Raw genomic sequence first — 16,602 nt, 5'->3', positions numbered from 1 at the left:
TGTTTTTGCTAGAGTTAAGTTCTAATGAAGGATGTCAATAAACAAAATTTATTTAAGAAACCCTAAACACAAAACTGGTAGCCCTTGTCCTGATCTCTCCTTTCTCACTATGGACATTTAGAGCAAATTTTATAGTTTCAAGTTTGAAGCTGAACTTAATACATAATAGGGTTAGTAGTTATTTACTCGTCTGATTTTCTATCTCTTTGTTCCTTTCACGTGGGCTTGCCGGAGCGTGGTATATGGAGAGCCATTCATTTGGGTCTGGAAATCTCGGCCCATAGAAACTGGTTGTATCGCTGTAGGCCGTGCCCAGCCGGCGGCGGCAGTGGGGCGGAAGATATGAGATAATATATCCTCAATACGAGGCTCTGACAGAGTGAATTGCAGCTGCAACCCCTCACCGAGCGCTGTTCAGGTGCAGATTCTACGTAGTCCAGAATGGGGAAGTCGCGGATCCTCGTCAACTTCTTCATCTTCGTAGCGGTTTTTGTACAGAAGTCGCTCGCGGAGAGCGTTTCTCCATCAGAAGCCAGACAGCTGAGAGACGAAGTTAGCGCCGCTTTTCCTGCTAATTTAGGGTTTATTTTCTTCTACAGTATGAATTCGAGTTTACTGGTCTAGTAAGAGAAGTTGTTTCAGTTTTGCCGTTGGACAGGCTAGCACCATGACAACTATGAGATGGCTCATTATGTTCTCTTCTTGTGCTTTCATTAAATTTGTTGAACGGGATTCTGTGTTAGTCCTAGTTCACATTACTAAAAATCCTAGTATGATTTCCTAGCAACAATTTCCCAAGAACAAAAACCAATGGAATAATCAGTCAAAAAAACCAGGAGACTAATCAGTCAAACTATTTTTTTGTTTTCCTCTTATATCTGACTTGTCAAAGTATTGATTAGCAGATGATGTAAAATATAGTTTTTGTGAAGCAGATTACTTTGTGATTAATATTATATATACATTTCCCCATTTTCTTAATTTTCATTTCAATATTTAGACAGGGATTCACGTTTTTATCATTGTCACATAGTCTCTTCTAAAAATTTAATGCCTTGCATGCCGTGTATTGGACATTATTTAATGAACATTGATTTTGTTAGTATTGTAGCTATAGATGTTCTGTCTACATGACCTTTGCTTGGATCATTTTGGTCCTGTTACTACAATATTCTTCGACTTGTTTGCATTTATTTAGAGCTATGTAAGGAAGTTCAGATAGAAATCCTTTTGCATTCTCTATTTTTTGTTTTTTTAATGATCGGAGGTGTTGGTTGCTACATGACCTTGTAATAACTGAAGTCTCTGATTACCGTCTTTGAAATTTGGGTGATCTATGCTTTCTATGAAATCAGGTGCGTGGGATGTTCTATCATGCTTTTGATGGGTATATGCAACACGCTTTTCCTCTTGATGAATTAAGACCATTAAGTTGCACAGGAGAAGACACACTTGGTGGTTATGCATTAACTCTGGTAATAAAAAATATCCTGACTTCATTAGTGTTTTGCTCTTTCTCTCTTTCTCTGTGACATGTGCCTCATTTATCTTATGATAATTCCATGAAACTCATTTTGACCTTCTAGAATGCTCATTTACGTTAAACTTTTTCATCTTTTAAAACAGATAGACTCTTTGGACACATTGGCTTTGCTTGGTGATCAGGAACGATTTACTACTGCGGTTGATTGGATCAGTAAACATCTTCGATTTGATATTGTAAGTTCAAATAGATTGAACACTACTGTGCTGCTTCAAATCACCAGGTTATATTTTCATGGTAACAACGTTAAACTTGAAGAAAAAAAGTTTCATGATACACTACTATCAAAACTTCTATTCTACTTTTAGTGAAGGAAAAAAACTCTCTTTTTCTTAATATATACTCATTTTTTTTAAAACAAGTGCTAAAACAAAAGGATTATCCACAAAAATTGAAAAAGTTTTACTAATAGATACCTGTTATCAGGGGTGATATGGTTGCAGTATGCTCCTCTGAATCTTGTTCTCGAGTTTAGAGAAGCTTTGAAAAGTTGTTTTTACTGGCTACAGAATTCCTAAATTACCCAAGCTCTGACAAGTTTTGTTGAGGAATGTCTTACTTAAATCCTTGTGCATTATTGTCATTCTTTTGCAAGTCATTCGTCATCTTACTTTCTGGTCCAATTGGAATTTTGGATTCCACCTCTGCTGAACTGCTTGCCCTTCTCCAAGGGTTCATCATCTTCTGTGACCATTTCAATGATTTCTTTTACTATTGAAGGTAATTCCAAAGTTGTCATTGGTTAGTGTTCCCATGCCATTGACCCCCCATGGTGGCACTGGGCAGTCTTTCATAAAACTCTTGACATGTTTCTCTTCTTAATTGTAATTGGTCTCATGTGTCTAAATCAACTAATGATGTTGCTAACTCTTTGGTCCAACATAGAGCTTCCTTACAATCTCTTGTCGTTAGGGGTGTTCCTTTAGTTTGTATTCTCTTGTCTTCTCAATTAAATTATCACTTCATTCAATTTTTTTTTACTCTCCTAACATTGACAAGCTCATATATATCCCGATTGACACTGGTTATTTTATTTAAGGTTTTGGGTTGCTTTATTGTATTTGTATTTTTTGAGTGTTTTTATGTTTTTGCTTTTTGGCCTTCACTGAGTGGCTCCTGTAATCTGTTCTCTCTTCTTCTTCTTTTTTTTTCAATAAAATTCTGTTACCTTCAACAAAAAAACGACAAGTCATGGGAAACACAGATATTCCATTTGGATGCTGTTTCTGTACACATCATAAAATATATCTTAGAATCTGACATCAGCTTATTAAGTATATTCCTGTAGGAAATAAATTTTGCCTGCTTTTCCCCGAAAAACCATCTCTTTTATTGGATTCTGAAACAAAATTTAGAGCCTTATATTGTATCTTTTATGTAGGATAAAACAGTTTCTGTGTTTGAGACTTCCATCCGTGTTCTGGGGGGTCTACTTTCTGCTCATCTTATTGCAAGTGATTATGCCACGGTATGTTTTTGGATGTGTTATAGCTTTCTGTCTTTGTCAATTATTAGTTTTCTACTTTCATGCTTTTATATTATGGGAAAACAATTCAAGTGCTTTCTAATTTGCTCATTGTACTATTATGGATGGATTTTTTTGGTTGGTATACTGGCCACTGATCCTGTTAAAAATCATCCTGCCTGGATTCAAGGTTAGAAACTTTTGTGCTTATAATTTGGGAAGATACCTTCTAGTTTTGTCTAGTCATTTTAGGATGAATCTGGACCTAACTTTAACATAATATTGAAGCAATCAGCCACCCAAAATTATTCACATGTAAGAGACATAAGGAGGGTACACCTTTGATGAGAAGTATTACTAATATGCCTAAGTGGATCCTGGATTAGAAGTATCTTTGTGCGTATAATGTGGGAAAGGGCCTCCGAGCTTCTGCTACTCAATTTGGGATGGACCTGGAACCAACTTTAGCAGAACCCACACCATCTTTAGAGATTGCTAAGCAAATCCTTGGGTACCATATCAATGAGTTTCTTTTGCATTCTTTTGTTGGGTTCTGTACATCTTTATTTTGTTTCTCGTAATCTCTCATGTTTCTTTTGCATTACCAAAACAGACTTAAATTCACATGCATATAGACACAAAGACAGACATAGACAAGCAATCACAACTGTGTGGATTTTATTCAAAGTTCACTGCTTTCAGGGCATGAAGGTTCAATCTTATGATGATCAATTACTGCATTTGGCCGAGGATCTGGCGCAGAGATTGCTTCCTGCATTTGATACTCCCACTGGTATGAGTTTAAGAAGTCAGAAAGAAGCATCCTAGAAGCTCAGTAATGGTAGATAACATTGTCACTAAAAATGAAAGGAACTTGGGCAGTAGACAGTTGGTTACCTTCATTATATGTCAATAAGTGCACAGGTTAGATTTTGTCTTTAGGAGATGGAATCTTCAGGTATGTCTCCAGAGTTATCGAGATATAACTGGCTTCATACTGTCATTACATGAAAGGGTTTCTGTCTAATATATTGAGAAAGGATATAATTATCAATAACTAATGTTATTAAAACCGAACAGGCCATCAAACAGGTAAGATTGCTGGTTTTGATCTAAGCAGGTTAGATCAGGTTCAACCGTAGGTTGGACCAAAGTGGGACGGTGCCATTATTTTTGTTATATATTTTTTATTTCATTAGCTTTTGACACAATCTGATAGTTTGGTGAGCTAGAATGACGTTTTCCATGCAAGAGTTTGGTCTCCACTTCCATTCATCCCTCCAACAATTTTTTTTTCAAGTCTCTTATACTGATTATAGAACTGGACCCGATTCACCCTGTCTGATTTATAGTTGAACCAACTAATCAGCTGGGTAATCCGATTTTAAGGTAAATCCCATTTTTGCCTAAATAAGAACTGGAAAAGAGTATGGTCCCTGCTTAACCCAGTTGAACCGGCTGGTTTGGTCTGGTTTTGAGAACATTGTCTATAACATTAGTTGAGCTAACTCATTTAAAAAAATAAAATTAGTTGAGCTAACTCATTTAAAAAAATAAAATTAGTTGAGCTAAAGGTGAGTAGTACTTTTGCCATTTTCCAAGTTGAGATTGTTCATAAGTTTAAACATAGATCATAAGACCCTTCATTTTATTTACCAAACTGCAAGCTGTATATTTCCTACTTTTCTTTCCTGCGTAAATTTTAAAAGGGCTTCATAGAAACAAGGGAAGGAATTATGAAGGACCTTTGTCACGGAAATTGTTTAGTGTGCATGGTAGCACTTTCACGTTATTATTTTGAAGTTTCTATATTTTCTGCAGGAATCCCATTTGGCTCTGTCAATCTTTTGCATGGAGTTGATGAAAATGAAAGCAAGGCAAGGCTCCATTATTGTTTCTTTATAATTTTTTGATGTTTTAATAAAATTAGTTATTCTTCATTCAGCATCTGGCTATTACTTCCCATGTTATAAAAAAATGTTAATTTTTTTTTGTTATCCTTGATTTTTGTAGATAACTTCAACAGCTGGTGGTGGCACCTTGACCCTAGAATTTGGGATATTGAGTCGGTTAACAGGCAATCCTGGTATTTTTTCACTAACCCTCTCTCTTGCTCATACTCGTGCACATGCATGTGCAAAAGTCTCTCTAGTTCTTTCCTGTCTCTCTCTCTCTCTCTCTCTCTCTCTCCCTGTCTCTCTCATTTCTTTGCAAAATGGGTGTTTTTTTCCTTTTAAAATAGAAGGAAGTAAAAGAAGAAGTGGATTACATTTTGCATTATGAAAAACGGTAGAAATATATCCTCATTTACCATTGCCATATGTTCCTCATAGGATAGCAGTGAGCTTATCCTTATGCTAGAGTATAACTTTAAAATTTTGATTCATTTTAAGGTGTAATTAGGAGATCTAAGGGTTTATTTTTAGAGGGGCATATATGTCATTTTGTATTCTTAAGTGAGTATATAAGCGAATTGAGGTTTCGAGACCCTAACAGCTGCTGCTCTATTCAATGCAGCCTTCTCAACTTCTTGTCTTCTACCTTTCCTTCTCCTTCCTCTATTTCTCCTGATTTTTTATATATTACATGGTATCAGAGCATACAATGTGATTGTTGTGAGTTTTTTAACTAAATTCAATGCAGCCTTCTCATCTTCTTGTCTTCTATCTTTCCTGCTCTTTCATCTATTTCTCCTGAATTTTTACATCTTACATGGTACCAGAGCATACAATCTGATTGTTGTGAGTTTTTTTAAGAGATTCTTCCTCTCCATATGTCTACAAATTCTCCAGGAAGGGGGATTTTTTAGAATTGCTGCTGATTGAAGAAAAAGGTTGGACCCTAGGGTTGATGACCTATGTTGTCAATTGGACAACTTTCTGAAGTTTTTGTACCCTAGAGGGTCGTTTGGGTTCTTCTGTCTTAATATTGACCCTATGCAAGTCTTCTAGACTTGTAAATAGCTCGCGTCATCATCCTCAAAGCTCACGTGAGCCTAATTGACTTCCTCTTCAGCTGGTTTCTCAAATTATTGGATAGTAACCATGTGCTAATATCAATTGTGCTTTCAAATCCTTAATTTTCTATTTTATGTGGGTCCCACCTTATCTGTGCAGGCATATGTAGTCTTCTTTAGTGCATCTTTGATGCTAGTTGTTGTGGTAGTGTATTTCAATGAGTTATTTGTGAGAATTCTAGTATCTATTGACAGTAGATGATGGCTGATTCTAGAGAAAGGATTATACCAGCCAAAGGGTTAAGTAATTTAGATGGTAAGGATACTATTATGATCACCCCAAAGAAGTTGAATGGACAAAATTACTTATGCTGCTACATTGAACTCACTTTGGATTGAGGTTCAAGCAGCAATTTGGAGACAAGAATCAAATCACTGCATGCCATTGGATTAAATATCGTACGCAGCATCCACTTTATGCTTGGTGATGGTCTCTGTCAATTTAAATTTCTGCCACTGTTGCTGATATCAATTTGGTGAAGGGCTCTGACAATTTAAATTTCTGCCACTGCCACTGATATCAATTTGGCGAAGATTTATGCCAAAGATATGGGAAAATTACTTATGCTGGTCCAAATCTGTCCAATTTATCTTAAGGCTGAGTGGAAGAAAATACTTGAGAGATGATCCTTTGGACTCGATCACTGATGATTGAGAAGCAGAGGATAATCAAGTCATGTTCTAGCTACTAAATAACATGAAGTTAAATTCAGGAAGCAGGTGATGAATTATGAGACCTCAAAGAAATTTGGAAGTCACTAGAAGCTTTGTATGATCAAGAAAGCAAATTGGCTAGGATCTAGGAGTTGTATTTAAGGTTCTTTGGCTTCAAAAGAGGAGAGCGATCAACTATTGATTATTATAATGAGTTGTGAACTGTTCAACAGAAGATTGAGACTTATCATCCCTTCACCACTAAGGAAATTGAACTTTGAATGCAACAGGGGCAGTTCCGTGTGGCTAAATTGCTTGATGGTTTGAGCCTTGAATGCAGTTTGTGCCCAAATACTTGTAGATGATAATGTGCCTAGACTCAAGAAAGCCTTTGTTGGAAGATATGAATAAGTTGGAGTGTCATTGATGTAATTAGTTTATGATTTTTGTTTCTTCTTCATTCTTAATAGGGTGAAGGGTATACTTGTAATATTGGTACCTTTAGCATCTATAAATAAAGCTTTAGGGGGAGGGTTAGGATAAGTCCAAAACCTCATTCTTGCTCCTCTTTTCTCCCCAACGTGTCTTCTTTTTCTTTCTCTATGATGTAATCCTTGAAGTCCTGAAAATTAATATGATATCAGAGCATTTGATTCAGGACTCATAGCTATGGTTTTTTAGAATTCCAATCTTGCTATCTGCTCGGATTATTACTGCTGCCCATTCCGAGTAGAGCCTTTTATCTCCTTCTTTTTTTTAAATATTCTAATTAATGGAGGAGGGGCGACGTTGCCGATGTTGCTGGTTTTCCATTGGGAAGATTGCCTCCCGAGCTGGTAATTTTCTCACTTCCGAGTCACTCTTCCGGATCCGAACCAACGACATGAGAGATACTGTTCCGCCAGTGACCTGAGAATCATATTGATACTGTTAACTCGGGTTAATTCAAACCGACTCAACTCAAAACTCAAAGCAAGTGCTCTTCTTCATGGTCCTTGTCTTCACGGCAATCGCCTTCGTAGGCGAGTCGTTCGCCGCTGATGCTCCTACTTCAGTTCCTACTTTCGGCCATTGGTAATTGCTCTTTGGATGTCGGAAGTATCTTGCTCTAGTGATATCAGTTCATTGGCTCATTACTGCTGCTGCCACTGCACTGTAACTTACTCTGTTCAGCTGACTTGCTTGCTGCCATTGCTGGTGTCGGAAGTCGTATTGCTTTGTTGACTAACTTTGTTCGGCCGACTTCTGCTGTCTATCTTGATGCTATCATGCGATTCCAGAATAACAAACCAGCCCACAGAAAACTGGTATTACTGATCAAGTCGCCAAGGAGGAGTTTCCTGATGAAGCACACATTGCCAGCCGGATTGTTCTTCGCCGCTATTTCTGGCCATATCTGCCGAAGACTGCTCCGACAGCTTGTCTCGACAGATCGTCTTTCAATCTTGTTATTCTAATTCTGGAAGTATTGCTGGAATCTTATCTTCTAGTGGGTGACTTGCTATCCAGCCCTGAATTATTTGTCGGAGTTATCTCTGCTTGATAGCCGTTTATCTTCGGAAATTATCCAGCAACTTATACGTTTATCTGGCTGTACTGATCAGCCTGAATCAACGCAAGTTATCTTCGGAAGTTTATCTAGCTTATTGATTTGGCTTACTGTTTTTAATCCGATTTCACTGCTGTCTTGGTTCAGCTCGGTTGTTGTCATCTTGTTTGTCGAATTTGCTGCAATTATCATCATAATTGATTAGCAGACTGTGCTGGGATCTCGCTGCTATTTTTCGGAAATTCCTCTGGCTCGTCTCCTTCGTTGGTGTGAAAAATTTTCTGCTCAGTTACCGTTGCTTCGCTGCAGAAACAGGAGGGAAGCCAAGAGAGAGAGGTCTCTGTTGTATTTAATCTTTTGGATTTAATCTTCTTCCTTATCATGCTATATTTTATGTTTCAGCTTATTTAATCTACCGGGTTCAAACCAGCGAACCAGCGACCTGAGAATCATACTGATTTTGGTTTGCTAGCGACCTGAGAATCATACTGATTTTGGTTTGCTAGGGTTAATTCGAGTCAACTTGGACTCGACTTGGTCTTGATTCGGCTCAACTCAGACTCAAGTCAGCCTAACTCGGACCACTTGCTCCCTACCTCTGGTATACTGGCTGATTCTCTTGCTAAAAATGGGGTTTCCGTACAACCCTTGGTATTTTCTAGGATGGTCCTGTAGTTTTGTTTTGTTTCGTTGTGCTGCTTGTGCTTCTCGATAAAGCTCATCTTTTTCAAAAGAAATAAGAGTTATTTGTTTTTGGCTCATTCCCTCTATCAATCTACCACATAATCTGTGGATTAAGCCTTTGCTTCAATGATCTGGGCAAGGGATTTGACATTTACAGAAATAAACTTAAAAAAGAAAAACTATCAATCCTTCTTGTTATGTCCGTATCCGTTGTTTTCTTTGGGAAGCATCTTGAGGAGAAATTCTCTGTTGTTGCTGCTGCTAGATTCCTTGTTTTGTTTTTTTTTTCAACCAGATTTAATATATCAAAATCTGAATAGAGTTGAGATGATTCACTTCATTGTTTTGCAGTGTATGAGCAGGTTACAAAGAATGCTGTACATGGAATATGGGCGCGGAGGTCAAAAATTAACCTTGTTGGAGCTCACATCAATGTTTTCACAGGTGATTGGACCCAGAAGGTAACTTGCATTGTGTATGACAGCAAAGAAATTCCCAAGGCTCTATCTCTATTTCTGCACTCAAATCTCATTTCAAATTGTCCTTCTCATATGAGACTGTTAAAATGAGTCACATTGCCCTCTCTCTATCTTCAACATAAGAAATAGAAAGAAGAATGGAAGACAGAGAAGCAAGAGATGATAGGGAAAAGAAGGCAAGGGAACCAGAACTCCCCTGTAATGTCCTTGAAAAATTGCTGCTGTCAACCCATTCTCTTAGCTTTTTGTAATTTAATCAACATTGACTTAAGCTAAAGAAACAACTTCAAGTTAAGGGGCAAAACTCCCCTTTTCTCTGTAAAGACTTGAAAATTTCAACACTCTGAATCAATTTTCAGTTTTTGGCCTCACTTAACCAGCACATTCTATGTTCTGCTTCCACGCTGTTACTCCATAAACCATTATGTTAGGCATCCTTTGAGAGTTCTAGCGTAGATTGCCCCTTGGCTCCTTTAGCTTTGGGATTCTTTCACTGCTCTGGAGTGGTTGTTTTTGAAGACATGAGCAAAATCTTGCTAAATGTTTTCGTTCTATTCCTTTTTGGAGAAATACTAAGCATAAAATTATTTATGCTCTGACACACAGAAAAGTTTATTTTTCTTTTTTTTTTTCTGTTGGGGGGGAGGTGTGGAGGGGAGCTGCAATTATATTTTTTGCTAACCTCCTTGTCTAATATAAATTTAAGACGTTAGCTACGGAGGAGGGTCATGGTTTTAAGCCCTCTCTAAACTTACAAGCAAATGTAGTTCTGTTAAAGGATACCCACGTGTGTAGTGGTGGCATGGCTAGTAAATAAGGAGAACTTTCATAGAGATGACATAAAATTGTAATTATGCAAGCCGGTGTATGTCCTCTTATGTCCTTTTCTTTTTGAAGCATGTAGCCCTAAGGGCATTTTAGTCATTGGAAACACTTTACCACAACTATAAATAGGGTAGAGCATTTAAACCTCTTTCTCTTGGCTCAAATTCGTCCTTACACCTCTCTCTTTTCCTCTTCTATCTCATCTTTGGTTTCTTCTCTCCTCTCTCCCAGGAGTTAGAGTTCCTCTCTTCTCTCATTCCCTTAAGATCTCTTGGGTTTACGTGTTGGTCCTAGAAATCAACAAGTTCTGCTTTTTGAATACAATCTACAAATGGATAAAGTTAGGAAGCTGAATAATCTGATGGCCTGTGATGAGACAGCCACAAAAATGAAAAGCACTATCTTTTGAGACTTTAGTTTGTGAAAATAAAAAGAAAAAAATCAAAAAAGAAAAATCTTAAAATCTGAAATTATGAGCAAGCTTATAAGTTAAGTGCACTGTTGTACAGGTTTCTAGAAACATTGCTTGGTAGATATTTTTGTGCACTAAATGAATGTTGTGGCATTCTTACATTTGCAATGAAACTCTGGCGGCAACTGTAAAGTGTAAATGTTAATTACCATTTGGTAGCTCTGGCTAAATTTCAGTAGCGATATTCAATTTGGATCCGAGTGCAGTGAATGTTTCATAAAGATTTTGGATTAATTTCAACTGTTTGCTTTCCTCTCACATTTTATAGCATTTGGGTTCATTTTCAGGATGCGGGAATTGGAACAAGTATTGACTCTTTCTATGAGTATCTTTTAAAGGTGAGTCAGCGGAAGCAGTCAGGAGAGGATGCTATGTGAAAATTAGATCATAAATTAAAAAGTGTAGGTGTGTTTGATAATTTCTGTGCATTGTTAATTACTAAAAAGAGAAAGTTGTGATTGTTGATTACTAAAAAGAGAAAATTTTGACTTAGAGGAGACTTAAGGCTGCTTCGGGAATTGAGGAATTGATCTTTACTGCCTTTAAATATTGCTTGGGATCAACAAGCTGGATTATTTGCATTGACATCATATGGTCATATTTCCTCGTTCAATTTTTGGGCCGCAATTCTTCAGTCATTGTTTATTTTGGCTTCAGTCCAGCACCCAGTGAACTATTACATGTAGTAACCAATGAGACTGCACGTTGTCCATGACTTGGTGCCAAAAGTTGTTCATGTACCTGTTTGATTGGAAATGAAGTACTTTGGCAAAACCTGAAAATACTAATACATCTGTGCCATTGGCAGCGATTGTTGTTCAAGGTCATCTATCCTATCATTTCCTTTTCTATTTCTTATCTCTAACTGTAAATGCCATTATAATAACAAGTATAGAGCAGTATAGTGAAGCATTTATGTAGCACATGATGACAAAATAGCAGCAAGATTTTGATGATAGTGATGATTAAAACAGCACTATTTTCTGTGTGTTTATATTGCATTCCTCTTCCATCATAAAAACAAGTGTAAAGTAATATGGACCAGCTATCAGTGAACAAATACTTGATACGTTATCTCATCAAGTATAAAAGTCCTGTGCCAGATGAGTCTATTCAAGATGATGTGAGATTTGATTTATGATCAGATTATGGTTATTTTTCTTAATGGATCTTGTTATTGGACTCCAGGCCTATTTGTTGTTTGGTGATGAGGAGTATCTATTCATATTCCAGGAAGCTTACAGAGCAGCAATGAACTATCTGTACAACGATCCTTGGTAAATCTTGGATGTCTCTCTCTCTCTCTCTCTCTCTCTCTCTCTCTCTTTTCTGTATATATATATAATCACCCACATGTGCATGTGTGCATAGAGGGTTTACTTTTTGTGTTTCCAGTATTTTCGAAGATATTTTTGGTGATGAATACTGACAACCTTGCCATTGGTGGAAGGCTGAAGGACATCTCATTTGGCACACCCCATTTTTGCTTCTATTTATTCTTTTTGAGAAGGGCTAAATTTTATTGAGAAAGAAAAAAAAAAGAGCACAAAAAAGTCACTTAAAGACAGCCAAACAAATTATCAAGAGAGAACATGAAAAATTGAAATTAATCTGAAGCTCCGGCTGGTTCTAACCAGCTCTAGCAAATTGATCTGCCTTAACATTCTCTCTCTCAGAACCGAGTCCATGTGATGCAGATGTGAGAGGCAAGGCCCTCAATCTGGGTGAACTCTTGGTTGAATCTCCTACTACAAGGGCAGTCCCCTTTAGCCCAAGTTTGGCCCCTTGTAGAGTAGCATGAATTGAGTGCTTAGTGACCGTTCCACGAACCCAGCCTTGGTGAAGAAGTGCATTCATTTTCTTTTGAGCCAAATGAACCAAAGCAGCAATTACCAATCTCTACATGAGCCTTCCACTCTTGGTAAGGGGACGAGATATGAGTTCTGAAGGACATCCGAAAATAGAGTTTGGGAAACAAAATGAGAGTCAAAACCTTGTCAAGTAAGAGAATCATACCTCCCTTGCAAACGGGCAAAGAAGAAAAATGATTGATAGATTTTGTCTCAGCGTTACAAAGCTTACAAATTGGGTTTCTGATGTGCATGCCTCTGAGTTGAAGCTGCTCACAAGTGAGGATTCTTCTTTTAACAGCCACCACATGAAGAATTTGAACTAAGAAGGGGCACTTGTTTCCCAAGCAATGGTGGGGCTACGCCAGCAAATGGTTTCAGTGTTGGACAGATTATCATAGCAAGATGCAACAGAGAACACACCGAAGATGTTGCTGTCCAGATTAGACGATCCCCCCGAACCTTTTGATATAAAACTTCATCAAGTTTACTGAGAGAATTCTGCATTTTGCAACATCTCTCTGTTTGAAGAGGTCGCCTCTGTTTCAAAATCCATTTCCCTCCATTAGAGTGGTCATAAAGCTCACTGACATAGACATGCTTCTCCCTCACTAGCCGATAGATGAAGGGAACTTGCACGCTAGGTTCTGATGGCCTATCCATACATCCTCTCGGAAGTGAACTCCAGCCCCGATCTGATGCCCATCCTGATATGCTGAGAAAAATGGCTAGTCTTGGAGCATATAGACTTCCAAATAGCAGAAGCATGACAAACCCCTTCTACCAAGAGTAGAGTGGAGCTTGTAGGAATCCTTTAATTTGCATGGACAATCTGATGCCATAGACTGATAGGATCTGTTCCAAAGCACCGCACACATTTCAAGAGTAGAGCATCATTCATTCATTTAATTTTCTTAATCTCCAGCCCTCCTGCCTTTTTCAACATACATAACTCACCCCAATTGACCAGATTATATCAAAACGAATTTTTTTGTGTCCCTCTAAAGAAAATTCCTCTCAAGAGATTCAATCCGCGGTGCAACAGCTCCTGGATGAGGGAGAGGAATAAGTTAGGAATATCTGCCTGGGTTGATTTCATGAGCAGAGTTACATGCTAATGTTTTTTTTTTTTTTTTTAATTTGATTGAGGTCATCCCTGCCACAGCTGACTGAATTAGTTGTCCTGTCATACATGTGCATTAAGGTTATGGAATTGAATCCAGTTATGGCGTGATGTGTTTTCTTTACTACCTAATGGCACTTTTTTATCTGATATTTTATAGTATTCAGTATCGATACTACTCTTTGGCATTTAAAACAAGGTTTTGGTATGCAGGTATGTAGAGGTGAACATGAATTCTGCTGCTATGGTGTGGCCATTGTTTAACAGTCTCCAGGCATTCTGGCCTGGTCTCCAGGTTGGTCCCTTGACTAGGTTAACTTCCTAGAACATCTAAATATATTCTCCATGCTAAAATAATAATTAGGTATTTAATAGGTTTTAGCCGGGGATATCGGTCCTGCAATTCGAACTCATGCTGCTTTTTTTAGTGTTTGGAAAAAATATGGCTTCACCCCGGAAGGTTTTAATCTTGCCACTTTCAGTGTTCAGGTAGGTCATTCTCTCTAGTGGCTCCACTTGCTATTCAAGGAATTGTATACATAAAAGGTTTTAAATTTCAGTTTAGAATCTACTTGTTGTACTGCTTTTAAACATCAACTGGGTTCTTTCATCCACACGTGTTTCAGTATGGTCAAAAGAGTTATCCACTACGTCCTGAGCTGATAGAGAGCACATATTGGCTTTTCAAAGCCACTAGGGATACAAGGTCAGATTTACTGCTGTTTCTGTTGCTTTTATTCTCGTATATTTTGCACTATGAGTTGTTTTTTATTCTGTTTTCTGGTTGTACAAAATGGAAATTTTGTTTTCTTTATCATGGTTGTAAATGCCTCGTTCCAACAATATTCTTGTTGGTTAGATAAATTTCGTCCTGCAGCTTGGTCTATCTGTTGATTCCATTTATAGCTTGCACTTTCAAATTGTTTCTTGACTACTTTCATCCGTGAGGTTTTTTACATTCATCTGCTTCTTAATGACCAGTCAACTGACACCTCAACAGTGGCTTATTATGTTTTGTCAAACATGTCCAAGCTATTGTACATTTGATAGTAGTGGGGTACGTGCCGGCAGGATTGGAAAAAACCTGTCCTTTGCCCAGTGTGACAAAAGCCAGCTGCACCCAACTGGTCCCAGACATATTTGAAGAGGCTGCTTCACTGGCAACATTAGGCTCCATAAAGTAGTGTTGGTCTAACAACTGGCTTTCTACTTCACCCTTTCCTGGAGTTCATCTAATCACACAGCACTTTAATGTTAGTCTTCAGTAATCGAGCATTAACACAATGTTGATGGAACTAACGTATGACTGCTTTTTGCCCGAATGACTTTTTCTGGCTTATGTTTCGAATTGTCTGGATCACTATGTTGGACTTTCATTGAGCTTTCTTTGCAGGTACCTTGATGCTGGACGAGATATGGTTGCTAGCCTGCAATATGGCGCCCGATGCCCTTGTGGATATTGTCATATTTCAGATGTGGAGTCTCACAAACAAGATGACCACATGGAAAGCTTTTTTCTTGCTGAAACTGTAAGGGGCGGCTGTCAATCCTCTGTTTGTTGTGCGTCTATTCATCCTTCCAGAGCTGTGAACATGAAATGAAACATCTTATACATAGCATCATCACCTAGTAGCTATATTTTTCAGGTTAAATATTTATGGCTCCTTTTCGATTTGGCGGTTGGCCCAGATAACATCGTGGAAAATGGGCCATATAAGTAAGTATGAAACTGCTGGCTTGGGTGATTTGTGAAAAGTATGGGACTGATCTCTTCCCATTTTTAAGGTTCACAATGTAAGCCCTTCATATCATGACTGTGTGGGAATTCTGTCTCGTAGGTATATCTTCAGTACAGAAGGCCATTTATTGCCCGCATCTCCAGAAATATCATTAGTTCATGAGCACTGTTCCTATTTTGGAGCGTTTTGCAAAAAAAATGGAACCAATAAATCCCAAATGTCCAATGTGTCACCTGATCAACAACAAACAAATGAAACCCGATCCCAAAGGCATTGGAGTTCCTTTAGTTTCCCATCACATTCGAAGTCAGCAGGGTCTATTTCTATGTCAGGCTTCATCAAGGTTCGTCGGGTGGAGATGCTAACGCCACTTTAATCACTGAGCCTGGACTAAACGTCTGTTTTTCTTATCTATTACTAATTTGTTATTTTTTTTATCAGGGTGTCTGCCCAGGACTAACTCACGGTGAGAAGTACGCCATCCCATATAACTGATGCAAAATTATCAGACAAGCAGACAAGTGCTTCGAAGTTTATGGCAGCCTCCTGCATGTAGGTGCAGACTCAGAAGGACATCAAATAGCTAAACTCTAAGAGGGATAAGATCAACCAACTTAATTTTCAGTGGAAGCAGAGAACTTCTCGGAGTTGGCCCCTGATCATCTCCTGACCTCCTGGAGTTCAACCAGAGTAGGACATTACCGTTTGTACGGTTAATGGAAATTCCTTTCTTAATTTCTTTTAAAAAGAGATTGTTTGGATGATTTCCTTAAATTCTATTGGAAAAGAAAACGGATGCCGCATTGTTTGTATTTGTGTCTGAAATAAACATTAAACGGCAGTGAGAAGGTGGGCTCAACTGAAACGCTATATGGCAGATGTTATTTGAGACAATAGGAGGAAATGGTTATTTCTTGTGCTACAAGCAAATTTGGTGCTTTGTTCTTGTGGGTTACCTGGTCTCGTTCTATATGTTCAGTCTAAACATCGGCCTTTTGTTCTACTATATTCGAATATGAAATAGATACTTGTAGTGTATCTTATAGAAATCACATTTTAGAGCTTAGAGCCTTTTGTCGTCTTTTAGAGCTTCGACTTTTAGAAATCAGAGGCACAAGATGCGCGATTCTGATGGCTAAACGAAGAAAACACATTTAGGATGGATTCTTATATTATGGTTTGCCAGGTTGATCTTATTTAGCA

The 16,602-nt window shown here is 38.0% G+C and overlaps 1 protein-coding gene across 2 annotated transcripts; it reads left to right on the top strand.

Annotated features, from left to right (window-relative positions):
- Positions 1–238: 238 nt before the first annotated feature.
- LOC137933997 (alpha-mannosidase I MNS4) lies at positions 239–16,334 on the top strand. 2 transcript variants are annotated; one of them, XM_068778168.1, is made up of 17 exons: positions 239–552; positions 1,356–1,475; positions 1,627–1,719; positions 2,925–3,011; positions 3,711–3,801; positions 4,830–4,885; positions 5,022–5,094; positions 9,263–9,372; positions 10,975–11,025; positions 11,921–11,964; positions 13,874–13,955; positions 14,036–14,149; positions 14,287–14,366; positions 15,054–15,189; positions 15,307–15,377; positions 15,499–15,742; positions 15,841–16,334. In XM_068778168.1, the coding sequence occupies exons 1-17, from the start codon at positions 442–444 to the stop codon at positions 15,892–15,894; spliced, it is 1,617 nt and encodes a 538-aa protein (XP_068634269.1). In that variant the 5' UTR covers positions 239–441; the 3' UTR covers positions 15,895–16,334. The 2 variants fall into 2 exon arrangements, with proteins under 2 accessions (XP_068634269.1, XP_068634268.1); XM_068778167.1 differs by having other exon boundaries at positions 11,876–11,964.
- Positions 16,335–16,602: the final 268 nt, after the last annotated feature.

The sequence above is a fragment of the Aristolochia californica genome, unplaced genomic scaffold (assembly GCF_029961685.1).
Source record: "Aristolochia californica isolate CCGP_79_NKW_82.1479 unplaced genomic scaffold, dmAriCali1.0.hap1 SCAF_6, whole genome shotgun sequence".
Lineage (NCBI taxonomy): Eukaryota > Viridiplantae > Streptophyta > Magnoliopsida > Piperales > Aristolochiaceae > Aristolochia > Aristolochia californica.
The sequence above is the reverse complement of the archived record's forward strand: the minus strand, read 5'-3'. Positions and strand labels throughout refer to the sequence as shown.